This window comes from Sminthopsis crassicaudata, chromosome 3 (genome assembly GCF_048593235.1).
Source record: "Sminthopsis crassicaudata isolate SCR6 chromosome 3, ASM4859323v1, whole genome shotgun sequence".
Classification (NCBI taxonomy): domain Eukaryota; kingdom Metazoa; phylum Chordata; class Mammalia; order Dasyuromorphia; family Dasyuridae; genus Sminthopsis; species Sminthopsis crassicaudata.
In genome coordinates, this window is record NC_133619.1 from 434,280,556 (window position 1) to 434,295,970 (window position 15,415).

Here is a 15,415-nt window from a genome sequence, read left to right on the forward strand (position 1 = left end):
AGATCATTACAATAATAATTAGACTTTATACAGCATTCTAATATGTTCAGAGTGTTTTAAAATATCTTACTTTGTCTTAACAAAATGGGAAATAGGCACTTATCCCCATTTTACAGATAAAGGAACAGAAGCAGAGATTAAATGAACAGCCAAGGCTCTCATGGCTAGTATGTGACAAGATCTGAACACAAGTCCACCTAACCCCAGTTACTCTATCAACTCTCTCCACTTTGGCACATATCTTTTTTTAACTACTATTGTGTATCTAAGAGTCTTCTAAAGGCCTTAAGATTACTTCACAACTATTAAAATATTCAAAATCATGATTAAACAACTTTTTAAAAGCTGATTTAATCAGTTTTTCACAAACTAACAAATTCAAATTGTCAGTGATTTAATTCAAAGAAATATTTAGTGCCTATTACTAAATAAGGCACTGTACTAAATGGTAAAATACAAAGAAAATGAGAAATGATCCCTACCCCAAGGAGATTACATTTGACTGGGGAAAGTTAAAGAGGGAGGAAACAACAACAACTAAGGAGGGCTTTCAAGATAAGATGGCATCAATAGAATCTAGAGAGAAAATAAGGAGAGGGAGAAAGGGAGGGGGGGAGGTTTGAGGAAGAGAGAAAGAGAGATCAAGGGAAAGGAAGGGGGAAGAAGAGGGAGAGGAAAGGAAAGCAAGGGAGAGGAAGAAGAAGGGGGAGGGAGGAAGGGGAAAAGGGAGAGAGAGGGAGAATGTGTGTGTGTGTGTGTGTGTGTGTGTGTGTGTGTGTGTGTGTGTGTGTGTGTGTGTGTGTGTGTGTGTTTGTTTGTTTTGGGGGATCGGAGGGAAGTTCCCAGTCATGAACTCTTTCATATAATTGTTTTGAAGCAATGGACAAAATTCTAAAATCAGAGAATTTAGTTCTATCTTGAATGAATTAATTACAGATACACTACAGCAGATTTTAAGTACCAGATTAAGAATTTGAATTTTATTCCAGAGGCAACGGAAAACGGTTACACTTATGCTTTAGAACAATAATTGTGTTAGCTATGTTTTAGTTGGATTGGAGGTAGAAGGCAAAGGAGGAAAAGCCCATTTTAGAAGGCTACTGCATTCACTCAGGTAAGAATAATAAGGGACAGAACTAGAGAAAGTTTAGCCCCTTCACCTAAAAATGAGAAGGATATGCAGATAAGGAAAGCTAGAATGACAGACAAATATCCAGGAATGCAGACCTTGATTCCAAAGGGATTTATTCTTGTGTATAAATTAAGCTATAAGCTTATCTCAGTTCTTAATAGGGGCATTCAAATGTGCCTGGGGTTCTCTTATTGGAGTACCTCAGTAGAAAATCCCAAATCTCCCTAACATTTTTCTAGCTATTCAGAATTAGCTAGTTACATGGAATTACTTGTAGTTTAACTGCACACGTATGAGGCTTTCTTCCCCAAACTAGGTCAAAGAGACTCAGGATGGCAGTGAAACAGAAAATGAATACATTTTTAATTCTTTTTTGTTTTTCCTACAAGAGTTCCATTCACACTTTGTAACACTATCAATAAATCCTGTAGTTAATCAGATTTTTGAGATTTTATCCATGTTCCCTGAAATCCTGGAGTCTTTATCACAAGGACAGATAAGATAGTTAAATACCAGGAGAATCAACAAGACTTTTCAAGTGGTTGGTTATAGGGGGTAGGATAGGGGAGAAAAAAGGATCAAGGATAAAGCTAAGATTATAAACTTGGATTACTAGATAATAATGTTGCCCTAAACAGGAATAAAGAGTTTGGAAGGTCTAAAGATAAAATATTATCTTGAATATGTTCAATTTGAGACACTATATGTAGCTGGAGATGTCCAGCTGGGGAACTCAAAGCATGCACTTTGATTAAATGATTTTCTGGAGTTATGTACTGAAACACAAAGAAAATAAACTGTTTTTCTTGTGTTCAATTGCCTTCACAAAGGACAAGTCAAGGATACCATTACAAAAAAGAAATAAAAATACACATCTACATTTAATGCCTGATACTTTCCAAGGCAAATGACACAAAGAAAATGCATTTTTACAGTTACATTAAAATGTTCAGTGTCATTTATAATCCTTAAGTCTCAAATTATCAAGTGATAAAAACAAGTTATCTGCTTTAGATCTGAATACTAGTAAAGCATGCCTCTCAAAAATGGTTAGTTCTAAAGTAAAATAGCCTAGATACGGCAACAAAAATAATCTGGCTTTTTTATAAAAATGAAATGTTCTGTGTTTGGTTCAACTCCAAAACAAGAAGGGGATTTGACAAATTTCTTTAAAAAAGCATTACAATAGTTAACTTATTTAAAATGCTTACTGCAAATATAAGAATAACTCTACAATATAAAGATTTAGAGAAAAAGAAATCAAATAAGCTAATTAAAACTATTTGCTACTCACAGGAAATAAATTAACTTCTCAAAACTTTGGAACTTAAGTACTGCAAAGTCAGGTAGAGACAAAATTGTGAAAGACACTACCTTCAGAATCTTAAAAATTAAAAGCTCTAGGAAAATGCTTTCAAAAGTTAAAGTCAATAAAGTAAAAATATGGAATTGTCCAAGTTAGTTTGATAGTACCACAATGATAATTAGTTAAATTCAATCTGAAAATTTAACAAAATTAGAAAGTAATTCTTTTCTTTCTTATTTTAGAAGAATGGGAATGGTTTTTTTTAAAAAAAACTTCATCTAAACAGCTGAAAAGAAAATCCTTTTAGACTTGGAGACTGAGTTTTGATAATCAGTTTTAAAATTATTTTAAATAACTGAATATTCAAAAAAATTAAAATTCTCTTGTGGCAATTTCTTTTTAGTAATATAAATGAACCCCAACAAATAATCCATGAAAGAAACACAATCTAACCCAAAGCCAAAGCTGATTTTAAAGCCCAAAGCTATTTTACAAAGTTGCATTGTTCCCTCCTCACTAACCAATTCCAAAATTTTGTTTAAGACTCTCTCATATGTTAATGAAACCTATGTAATAATAATAATAATAATAAAAAATTACCAAGTCTTCAATATTGCCATAGATGTTTTTTTTCATGCCTGATGCTCGAGTTGATACCCATCCTCCCACGGTGCTGAATTCCTGGGAATCTGGTTCATGACCCGTACAATAACCACTTTCTTTAAGCTGAAGAACACAAAAGTAAGGCTAAAATGGTGAAAACTGACTAATTTTATATTATACTAAAGACATTTAGGTTGCCCATTTTAAAAAATTGCATATCATTATTTCTTTGGAACTTAAGAATAAGAAAGACAAAATAACACAGCATTTTACCATCCTAGTCATATTAAATAAATGCCTTATAGGGAAACATGAGTACAAATCTGAAGAAAAATACAATGCTGAAAAATTTTCAGTTTCTATTGTGTCTACAAAATCTTTCTTCCTTTCTAATCTTTCCTCCCTTTCATTTAAAATCCAAGACTCCTTTTGTTTGTAAAGGTACAATTTAAACACATATGGAAAGAAGATTATGTTTAAATAACTGCCAACTTCACCTAAACACTTCCAATAAATAAAGTATTTAATCTCTCATTCTCTCTACCTTAATGTGATATGCAGCAAGTCTGCAGAAAATTTGAGCAAATTGCCTGTACTTAATTCTCTCAAGGAGTGATGTGTTTTAATGTACAGCCATCTGGCCAGGTTTCCTGTATGTAATATCATCATCTACTTGTGATGCAGATCATGCATTCCTGTACATTAAATAGTCACTTGTTTCTCATTTTTCTATATTAGCTTGGCTTTGCCATCTGCACCGCACCTGAGGTTGAATGGATGCCCTTAAACTGCAGCAAAACCAAAGCAATCCCACTGAAATAATTTTAGAGTCTCAGTAGTCCCATGTCAAATGGTACAGACACCACCATCTGCAGTATCCACTATCTACTATACTCAAGACCATCAATCTGTTTTGATCAATTTGATAATAGTCCAGTTAAGTAAGTGTTTCTATTTTTCAAATAAATCATGCAGAGATGTAGGATGTGTCATCTATGTCTGCAGACATGAATTTAAGCATTCGATACATGGCATACTCTAAAATATAAAGAATCACTTAGATTAAATAAAATTTATTAGATTTCACAATGCAGCAATGCAAATAATTTCTCTTTTCCAATTATGTTTAAAGGGGGAAAAAAACCAGCTGGAAAAGGTATCACCTGCTACATACAATTCTTCATTAACCAGGCAATCCTTAGAATTTATATAGGACTTATCACCATCCACATGTATAAGTGCCTTAAATAGATGCCTGATCTGGTAAACAGTAGAGGCAATCCATAAAACATAATTTTAGTTTTTTCTCATATAACTCTGTATTTGTTTTCTATGCAACACAATTTTCTATTTGCATAAAACTAGTATCACAACATATTATGATCCTCATTAATTGGATGCCAGAAGCAGAAGATAGGGTAGTACACTATAAATGCAATATACTCAAAGCTCAAAATCAATTCCTGGAAAACTGAGAATAGGATGAACCAACTAGAATACCTGAGACACTCCCATGGAGAGAGAGAAAAAAGGAAGGGATGGAAAGAAATTAGGATAGAGAGAGGAAAGGAAGGAGGAGGGAAGTAGGTTCAAAAAAGTGGAGAAGCAGGAAGCAATGGAGCTGTACTCTAATCCATAATCCTCCAAAAAGATCTAGAAAATTGGATCAAACTGAAACCTGACAAGAAAATTAAGAAAAAGTCAAAGTGAGTCCTTTACCTGGACCAGATAGATCAAGTGTAAGACAGAGAGGTTTGTTGACATTGGGCACCAGGTCACTGGAAAAAACTGACAGAGCTTAGACCATGGAAGCAGCAATCAGTCCTTGCCTTGGACCACAGTATAAGCAGATCCCCAAGGATTCTAAGGTCCCAGAATAAATAACACTCAATACCCCAAGAAAGCAACAACAGGACCAGCTCAGACTTCCTTCCAAAAGGAAAGCAGAGTCCTAAATCAAGAAGCAGGCTGGAAGAATGAGCAAAGAAAAATAATAATAATAATAATAATAATAATAACCCTAACATATGGTGACAGAGAAGTTCAAAACAAATACCAAAGAAGAGAAATATCTATAAACAAAGATTCATAGAAAATCTTAACTTGGGCACAGATTCAATTAAAATTAAGGAGGAACAAAAATATGACAACTTATTAGACTATTTGAATGCCAAGAACAACAAAAAACAGATCAAGGAGGAACAAAAATATGACTTATTAGACTATTTGAATGCCAAGAACAACAAAAAGCAGATGAAGCAACTTTTACATAATGCTTTTCCAGCTCTCTTAACCAGTGCCAATGGTACTTTTACCTAACTGTATATTTAGTTACTTTGTATTTACTAATGTTTAAATTATTATTTCTTTGAGGACAATTATTTAGTGTGGTGAATAGAATGCTGGCCCTGGAGTTAAGGGGACCTGAGTTCAAATTCAGCCTCAGATACTTACTAGCTATGTGATATGACAAGTCACATAAACCTGTTTGCCTCAGTGTCCTCATGTGTAAAATGAACTGGAGAAGAAAATGGCAAACCACCGGCATATCTGCCACCAAATCCCAAATCAGATCAAAAAGAATTGGATACAACTAATCGACTCAACAGCAATATTTATTCTATATTTCAATTTGTATTGCTCTTCCCCATCAGTATGTAAGCTTTTTGAAAGTAGGGACTGCCTCATTCTTTATACATGTCTTGGCTCTTGGCACAATGCCTAGAACATAATAGGTGCTTAATAAATGTCAAGTGATTTTTTTTTAAGCTAACCAAATTCTCATTTCAAAAAGAGAATAAGTTATCACCAGATAACTGGGTATATGTACTTAAATAAAGGAAAGATTAAATTAATTTATGATGTGCTTAAATTCTCTTTCTATATATTAAATTCCCCCCCCCCCCCCCCTTACAAATGATGGTAGAGCGTGGTGGGTGGAGGATCTGTGACTTCATCTGTGTGGAGAACTTCTGGCTTGGAACCATTTACACTTAAGGCAGGTTTGGACTCACTGACAGTTTATTATTTTCAAGAGTGTCTGTCCTGTAAAATTAGAGAGACCAGGTTGGGGCCAGATTGTAATAGTCTTTAAAAGCTGAAGAGATTATTTTATTCTTCATCCTAGAAGCAACAGATGGGAAACCAATGGAGTTGAACAGGTGGTCTGATATGTGCTTAAAGAAAAATGATTCAGAAGCAGTGCTAACATCAGACCGGAATGCTGAAAGATTTGCAGCAAGGAGACCAACCAGGGAAGTAGTTGTAATAATCCAGTCACAAGGTAATAGTCTCTAATAAAAATATAGATGGCATACTAATATGTATATATTAGATTTACAATACTGTAGGAGAATATTATATTGAATAGTGTAAGGTTCTCAAAAGATTTTCTCTGGGAGCAGGTTTCTTGGGGGACTTCTAGAGGCAGTCTTCCTTTCAGTTCAATGTAATCACCCCAAATGCAATCAGGAGTTAAAGTCCAGATCCTTTATTGTCTCCTTCAAAACAGCCCAGTTAGCTTTCTTTCTTTCTTTCTTTTTTTTTTTTTAAATTCTGAGGCTGGGGTTAAGTGACTTGCCCAGGATCACACAGCCGGTTAGCTTTCTTAGAGGCCTATCTCTATCTCTTTCCTTGGTTCTGAGAGCTCTTGCCACTAGACTTTTGTCTCTGCCACTTCAGCCTCTTGTCTTCCCTCTGAATCCTAAGCCTCCATCCAGCACAAAGGTGGAAGTTGGAACGAATCTGACTCCGACTCCAAGAGTGGGCTTGTGGGTCTCTGTCCTCTGACTTGTGAATCTCCTCAACTGAATCCTGGCTCTGAATCTCTCCTGATTGAGACTCCTAGGTTATATATGCTCTCTTAAAGGTTGCAAACTCTAATAAGTACTAAGTATGTAATCATTGTCTCTATCAATTCCAGTGACTTAGCATTTTGTAAGAATTCTAACAGAATAGGTGGATTTATAAGTAAACAAAAGAAAATTATGTGACCTTAACAGTGAAATTCTTCCTGGAAAAAACACTAAGAGACATATTGACAACATTAATTGGGCTAAGTGAGTACAGGAGTTTCTTAGAAGCACTGGACTTGGCATCAGGAAAACCTGCGCTCAAATTCCAGACACTTGCTGGCTTTGTGACACTGAGCAAGTCACTAAGCCTCTCTAGTTGCAGTCACTTAATCTGTAAAATGGGGATAAAAACAGTACCTACTAAAGGAGTTGTGATAATCAAATGACATAATATACATACACACACATGTTGCTTTGTACACCTTAAAGCATCACATAAATGTCAACCATTATTACTATTAAATAATCCACTTCAATGAAATCTTTAAATACAGCAAATTTTTAACCTCATCCCTAAAACAAAACTTATAATGTTAAGCACTATATTCATATATATCAAAAGCATATATAGCATGCATTGTATACATGAAATTTTATAGGACAAATTTAAATTGGTATTACCTAATTATTGTCCTGCCATTTAAAATTTTCTAGAAGAAATAACTTTCCTGAAAATTTAGGTGAAGCTCCTAAGAGTTAAAGGGTGAAACTTGAAATTGAAAATAAAAACCATCAAATATAATGTAGTACATCAACTAAAATAAACAATTGCTGGACAAGAGAGATTATGGTCTTACTAAGAAGAAAAATAAAGTTCTACATTGGCATTTAAGAAAATAAGCTAATAATCCAATTCTAATTGATCAATGATGGACAGAATCAGCTACACCCAGAAAAGGAACATTGGGAAATGAGTGTAAACTGTGAACATTTTTTTTTGTTTGTTTCTCTTCCCAGATTATTTTATTCTGAATACAATTCTTCTTTTGCAACAACAACAACAACAACAAAATTCGGTTCTGCACATTTATATATATTGTACCTAGGATATACTATAAGATATTTAATATGTATGGGAATGCCTGCCATCTAGGGGAGGAGGTGGAGGGAAGGAGGGGAAAAATTTGGAACAGAAGGGAGTACAACAGATAATGTTGTAAAAAAAAAAAAAATTACCTATACATATGTACTGTCAAAAAAAAGTTATAATTATAAAAATTAATAAAAAAAATAAAGTTATTTATCAGCAAAGATTCAAAAAAAAAAAAAAAAGCTAATAGATAAAATAGCTCAAATTTCTAGTGTAGGAAAATGTCACTTAAGACTCCTGGAAATATGTTCTTTGAATTTTGATTTTAACCTTTTAAAAACAATGAAAACTAGGAAAGGTTAAAATGCCATGTCAAATAATATCATAAAAAAGATAAAATCAGGGACATGAAAGACCATTTTTTGTTTTCAAAAATTGCTATGTATATGGGATAATGTATCAGTCCAGCATGTTTAAAAATCCTTATTTTTTTATTTTTTATTTTTTTTTAAGAATTTTGTTATAAGAGTTTTGTTTTCAGGCATCTTTATTCTAATTCCATTCTGAAGTATGTTATATAAGAAATGTTCAAAAACAAATGTACTTGTTTAAAGTAAACAATTCTTTCAATATCTCTCTTTACAAAGTCCACATTATTAACTACAAATGGGCCCAAACAACTATCACAATAGGAACTGCTAATAAAGATACTCTCATAAATGAAAAGAAATGTAAAAAATAAATTTCACTAGAAAGCACTATTAAAGAACAAGTCAAATAATAGCTTTGATAGGTATCTTTACTATCCTCATACAGATAAAAATTATTAAAGTAAAAATACTTATGAAAGCAGTAAAGTATCACACATGTATAACATTTAACTAAATCAGTAGAATCAAGGTTCTTTGAAATATTTTTCATCTCTTTTTTTCTTTGTATAAAGCTAAAGAAATATATTAAAAGTATTAATTTAAAATATCAGAACATAAATATACTCTTGTACAACTGTTTTATTTGTATATTTGTTCTGTAAGTTTTTAAGTATAAATAATATTTTGCTAAATCTCTATTCATTACAATGGGTATTAATAATAATAATGTCTAGAATTAATGTTATATTTTAAGGTCTATAAAATGTTGAACGTGTTATCTCATTTGATCATCACAAAAACTCTTATGAGGAAAAATGCTCTTACTATTCATATTTTATAATGAAGAATTTATTAGAAGTAGGCAAACTACTGAATAAAGAGGTATTTATTATCAACCTGGGCGTGGGCATTCTGAGAACCTAGAATAACACAATATTTACTACCCCAAAGAAATCAACATTAAAATATGCCTGAACTTTCCCTGCTGAAGTGCCCAGAACTTGGCCCCAATATAAAGTCTGAAGTCAAAAAGGAAGCTGGAAGAATGAGAAAACAAAAAAAGAACTGGACCATAAAAAGCTATTATGGTGACAGGGCAACTTAAGATAGATATAACTAAAAAACACCTATAATTAACACCTCACAGCAAAAACTAGACTAAACTCAAGTACAAGAATTTGCCCAAGGAACAAATTTCCTGAAGATAAGAAGAGATCAAAAATAGAAGCCAATGACTCCATGAAGCAACAAGAAATATTAAAACAAAGCCAAAAGGCTGAAAAACTGAAGAAAACAAAGTATCTCATAGGAAAAACAACTGACTTGGAAAATAAATCAAAGAAAAATCATTGAAGAATCATTGGACTACATGAAAATCATGACCAAAATAAGAGTCTAGACATCATATTCCAAGAAATTTTTAAAAGAAAAGTTCCCAGGTATCTTAGAACTAGAGGGCAAAATGAAAATAGAAAGAATCCACTGGTCATTCCTGAAAGAAATCGCCAGATGAATAACCACAGCAACATTAAAGTCAAAATCTCAAGCTTCCATGCCAAAGAAAAAGTATTGTGAAGAATGGGGGTGGGGGGAGGAGGGAAGAGGGGAAGAGAGAGGAGGGAATGAAGGAATGAAAAATAAGGGATCAAAGATAAATTACTTACATTCATTTTGTTGTATATACTTAGTTGGTTTTTCTTAAGACTAATCCTTTCCTAAGTACCTCTTTTTTATCCCCCCTCCCTTTTTTTTTGTATCAAACAGACCTGGGGAAACTTTATTCAACTAAGGCAAAGTGAAACAAACAGAACCAAAAGAACAATCTATACAAAGACTACAATACTATAAAGAAAAAAAGACTTAGAAACTATGATCAGCATAACTGAAGAACCATGATTCCAAAAGATTAATGAAGAAACATGCTTTTTACCTCCTGTCAGAAAGGTGAAAAACTCAGATACCAAAATGAGATATATATGTACATTTCTTTTAGAAATTGTCAAGACATAAATTTGTTTTGCTTAACTACACATAGTTATAACAGAAGTTCTATTTTTCTTTCATTCTCAAATGAAGAAAGAACAGATTTTTGCTGGTTGGGGAAAAAAAGTGATATTAAAAAAAGATAACATACCTGTCTCTCCAGCTCCTGTCCTGTTATACCAGCTTCTACATGAGCCGTCAGATTGTGTTCATCAATCCAGAGGATTCGATTCTATTTATTTAAAAAAAGAAAAAAAAAGAAAAAAAGGAAAGAAAGATTTATTGGATTTCCATATCTATGAAATTACTTACCTCGTTCTATAGAAATTAATTTCTTAAGATAAGGCAGAAGAGTGACCAAATATTATAATTATTGTATTTTCCTCAGTTTCTTTCTGGATTTGAAAGGCTCTACTTGCTCACAACTATTAAACCTTCCTGAAAGAAAATATTATATTATTAAATTTTGGCACACTCCAAAACTAAATTAATCCTTATATAAACCATATTCAAAACATTGCCAGCTTGATAGAAGCTGCCAAAACTTTGTTACAAGCAGAGTCTGTAAGAATCAACATAGCTACACTGTTGCTATGTGCCAAATTTAAAAGTTGTTGGCTCTAATACTACCTTCCACAAGATTAAAGTTAGCTGATTCAATTCTACAATTCAAACATGTCTGATCTTATAAAATGAAAAGGAACAATCAATCCACTGAAACTATCTAGAAGAAGCTATTACTAAAGTCCTATCTCCAGTTCAGTTTTTCCCCCTCACTTGGCCATACTTCAGGTAAAATACCAGGTTAATGAGTACACAAGATTATTTAAATGTGTCCTCCTAAATCTTTTTATTCATCTAATCTTGACTCATAATATAACTGTCCTAAACTCCCCTCCTCAAACATATGGAAAATAACCTTATGCATAAGATTAATAAAACCTATATTACTGAAGAAAATAAGCTCATCTTATATGCTAATAAATTTAACAATTAAAGTGGAATGGGAGAACATTTACAAAATTATAAACTGCCTAGATTAACAAAATTGGAAACAAATCTCTAAATAAACCTATTTTTTTTTTAAATAAACGCTGGCCATAAATGAGCTTTCTAAGAAAAAAGCATCAGGACTAAATGGATTTACATATAAATTCTATCAAGTATTCAAAGACCAACTAATTCAAATATGAAATAAATTACTTGGAATAATAAGCAAAGAATGAGTCCTACCAAACTCATTTTATGAAATAAATATGGTGCTGATATCTAAGCCAGTAAGAGCAAAAACAGGAAAATATAAACTAATTCCACTTAATGAATACAGAGACAAAAATCTTGATAAAATACTGAGACAAAAAAAAAAAATACTAAGTAGGAGACTACAGCAGTATATCAAAAAGATTATTCACTGTGAAAACTGGAATTTATAATAGGGATTTATAGTAGGGATGGTTTAATAAGAGGTAAAGTATTAACAGAATTGATTATATCAAAACAAAAGTAGCAAAAATCATTTGATCATATCAACAGATGCAGAAAAAACTTTTAACAAAATACAGCACTCATTCCTGTTAAGAAATCTGAAAACATAAGTATAAAGGAATTTTTTTTTTTCTAAAAATGATAAGAAACATCTATTTAAAACCATCAGCAAACATTATTTGGGGGATAAATTAGAAGTCTTCCTAATAAAATCAGGGGAAAAAACCAATGATATCCACTATCACCAATATTATTCAATACTGTATTAAAACTGCTAGCAATAACCATAAGTGAAGAAAAATAAATTGGGAAAAATCATAATGGACAATGAGGTAATAAAATACTTGAAAAATCTTAAGAGATAAAGAGTGGAAAGAGACCTGTATGTGCCAAAATGTTTGTGGCAGCTCTTTTTGTTGTAGCTAGAAACTGGAAGTTGAATGGATGTCCATCAATTGGAGAATGGTTGGGTAAATTGTGGTATATGAAGGTTATGGAATATTATTGCTCTGTAAGAAATGACCATCAGGAGGAATACAGAGAGGCTTGGAGAGACTTACATCAACTGTTGCTGAGTGAAATGAGCAGAACCAGAAGATCACTATACACTTCAACAACAATACTGTATGAGGATGTATTCTGATGGAAGTGGAAATCTTCAACATAAAGAAGATCCAACTCACTTCCAGTTGATCAATGATGGACAGAAATAACTATACCCAGAGAAGGAACACTGGGAAGCGAATGTAAATTGTTAGCACTACTGTCTATCTACCCAGGTTACTTATACCTTCGGAAGCTAATAATTAATGTGCAACAAGAAAATGTTATTTACACACATATATTGTATCTAGGTTATATTGTAACACATGTAAAATGTATGGGATTACCTGCCATCGGGGGGAGGGAATGGAGGGAGGGAGGGGATAATTTGGAAAAATGAATAAAAAAAAAAATAAATTAAAAAAAATCCTGGAGATTCAATTAAAAAGTTAGTAGAAACAATAATTTTAGAAAAACAGCATATAAAATAAATTCATAAAAATCATCAGCACTTCTATGTCGCTAACAAACCCTGTAATAGTAAGCGATACTCATTTAAAAGAATTGCAGACTGCCTAAAATACCAAAATATATATGCCAATACAAATCCAGGAACTATATGAACATAATTATAAACACTTTTTATGCAAATAAAGTCAGATTTAAATAAATGGAAAAACATTAATTATTCACTGGTGGACAGAGCCAATATGTAATAAAAATGAGAATTTTACCTAAACTGATCTATTTAGTCAATCCCATCCCAATTAAATAAGCAAAAAGTCGTTTTATTGAGCTAGAAAAAATATTAGTATCAGATCTTAAACTGTATTATAAGGTAACAATTATCAGAACTATCTGGTACTGCCTAAGAAATAGAAAGGTAGTTCAGTGGAACAGAGTAGTAAATTATTATAATAACCTTGTGTTTGATAAATGTAAAGATTTAAGTATCTAAGATAAGAAGTCACTATTTGGTTTAAAAAAAATGTTGGGAAAACTGGAAAACAGTATGGTAGAAACCAGTTACAGACCAATTATCTTATAAAATTCACTAAGAGAAAGTCAAAATGGATATATGACCTAGACATAAAGACATCATAAGCAAATTAGAAGGACATAAACAGATTACCTATCAGACTTATGGAGAGGAGAATACATGAATAAACATAAGTCATTTCCCAATTGATAAATGGCCAAAAGACATAAATAGGCAATTTTGGTAGGAAGAAATCAAAACTACATAAAAGTCATATAAAAATACTCTAAATCATTATTGATTAGAGAAATACAAATTAAAACAAGATACCACCTCACACCTATCAGATGGCTAAAATGATAGAAAGGGAAAATGACAACATTGAAAAGAATACAGAAAAACTAGGACATCAATTTACTGTTGGCAGAACTGTAAATTGATACATTTTGGAGAGCAAAATGAAATTATGCCCAAAGAATTAAAAATCTCTCTTTAACCTTTAACCTAGAAATGCCACTCCTAGGTATGAACTGTTGCCAAAGGCTGATCAGGGAAAAAAAGTAAAAAAACCTATATGTTCCAAAATAGTTTCCTTTGTGTTGGCAAAAACCCCTGGAAATTAGGAATTTTTCCATCAACTGGGGAACTGCTAAACAAATTGTATATGATTAGGATGAAATTCTATTATGCTAGGGGCAGCTAGGTGGCACAGTGGATAGAGCACCAGCCTTGAATTCAGGAGGACCCGAGTTCAAATCTGGTCTCAGATGCTTAACACTTCCTAGCTGTGTGACCCTGGGCAAGTCACTTAACCCCAGCCTCAGGAAAAGAAACAAACAAAAAGAAAGAAATTCTACTATGCTGTAAAAAATGATGAGCTATATGTAAGAAATAATTAGTTGATTTTAGAAACAACATGGAGAGATTAGCATAAAATAATGAAGAATATAATAAGCAGAACCACTAGTTGGATATAGTAACAATATTATTTGAAAAATACTTGAATGTTATTGATAAAGGTCTTATTTCTAAATTATACAGAGAATTTAGTTAAATTTATAAGAACACAAATCAATTCCCAATTGATAAAGAATATGAACATTCAATTTTCAGATGAAAAAAATTAAAGCCACGTCATTTCTAAAATACGTAGAAAATTGACTCAAATTTATAAGTATACAAGCCTTTCTCCAATTAATAAATGGTCAAATATGAACAACTATCAGATGAAGAAATTAAACTAAAGCCATTTCTACTCATATGAAAAAATGCCCCAAATCATTACTGATAAGAGAAATACAAATTAAGACACCTCTGAAGTACTACTTCACCTCTCACACTGGCTACGATGACAGGATAAATGCTGAAGGGAATGTGGAAAGACTAGGACACTAATAAATTGGTAGTAGAATTGTGAGCTGATACAACTACTCTGGAGGGCTATCAAACTGTGCATACCCTTTAATCCATCAGTGTCTACTGGGTTTGTATGCCAGAGATCACAAAAAAGGAAAAAAGAGCCACATATGCAAAAATGTTTGTGGCAGCACTTTTTGTAGTATCAAGGAACTGGAAACTGAGTGGATGCCCATCAGTTGGGGAATGGTTGAATAAGTTATGATATATGAAGGTAATGGAATATTATTGGTTCTATAAGAAATGATCAGTAAGATAATTTCAGAAAGATCTGGAGAGACTTTGCATGAACTGATGCTAAGTGAAATAAGTAGAACCAAGAGAACATTGTATCCAGCAACAACAAAATTATATGATGATCAATTCTGATGGAAGTGATTCTTTTCAACCTTGAAGTGACTCAAGCAAATTCTAATAGACGTAATGGACTAAGTTATCTGCATACAGAGAAAGGACTATGGAGATTGAATATGGATCACAAGATAGTATTTTCACCTTTTTTTCTTGTTCTTTGTGTTTTCTTTTCTTTCTCATTTTTTTCCCCTCTGATCTGATTTTTCTTGTGCAGCATAAGTGTGGAAATAAGTATAGAAGAAATGCACATGTTTAACATTTACTGGGTTACTTGCTGTCTAATGGAGGAGGTGGAGAAAGAGAAAAATTTGAAACACAAGGTTTTGGAAGGGAGAATGTTGAAAACTACCTTTGGATAT

The 15,415-nt window shown here is 32.5% G+C and overlaps 1 protein-coding gene across 1 annotated transcript in view; it reads right to left on the reverse strand.

Annotated features, from left to right (window-relative positions):
- The window catches only part of AGPS (alkylglycerone phosphate synthase), a 131,455-nt gene that overhangs the window by 66,989 nt on the left and 49,051 nt on the right, over positions 1 to 15,415 (reverse strand). The window contains exons 8-9 of the mRNA XM_074303020.1: positions 10,431 to 10,511; positions 3,039 to 3,164 (exon numbers count right to left, since the gene is read on the reverse strand). Of these exons, the coding sequence (XP_074159121.1) occupies positions 3,039 to 3,164; positions 10,431 to 10,511 (207 nt within the window). The remainder of the gene's footprint in view (positions 1 to 3,038; positions 3,165 to 10,430; positions 10,512 to 15,415) is intronic.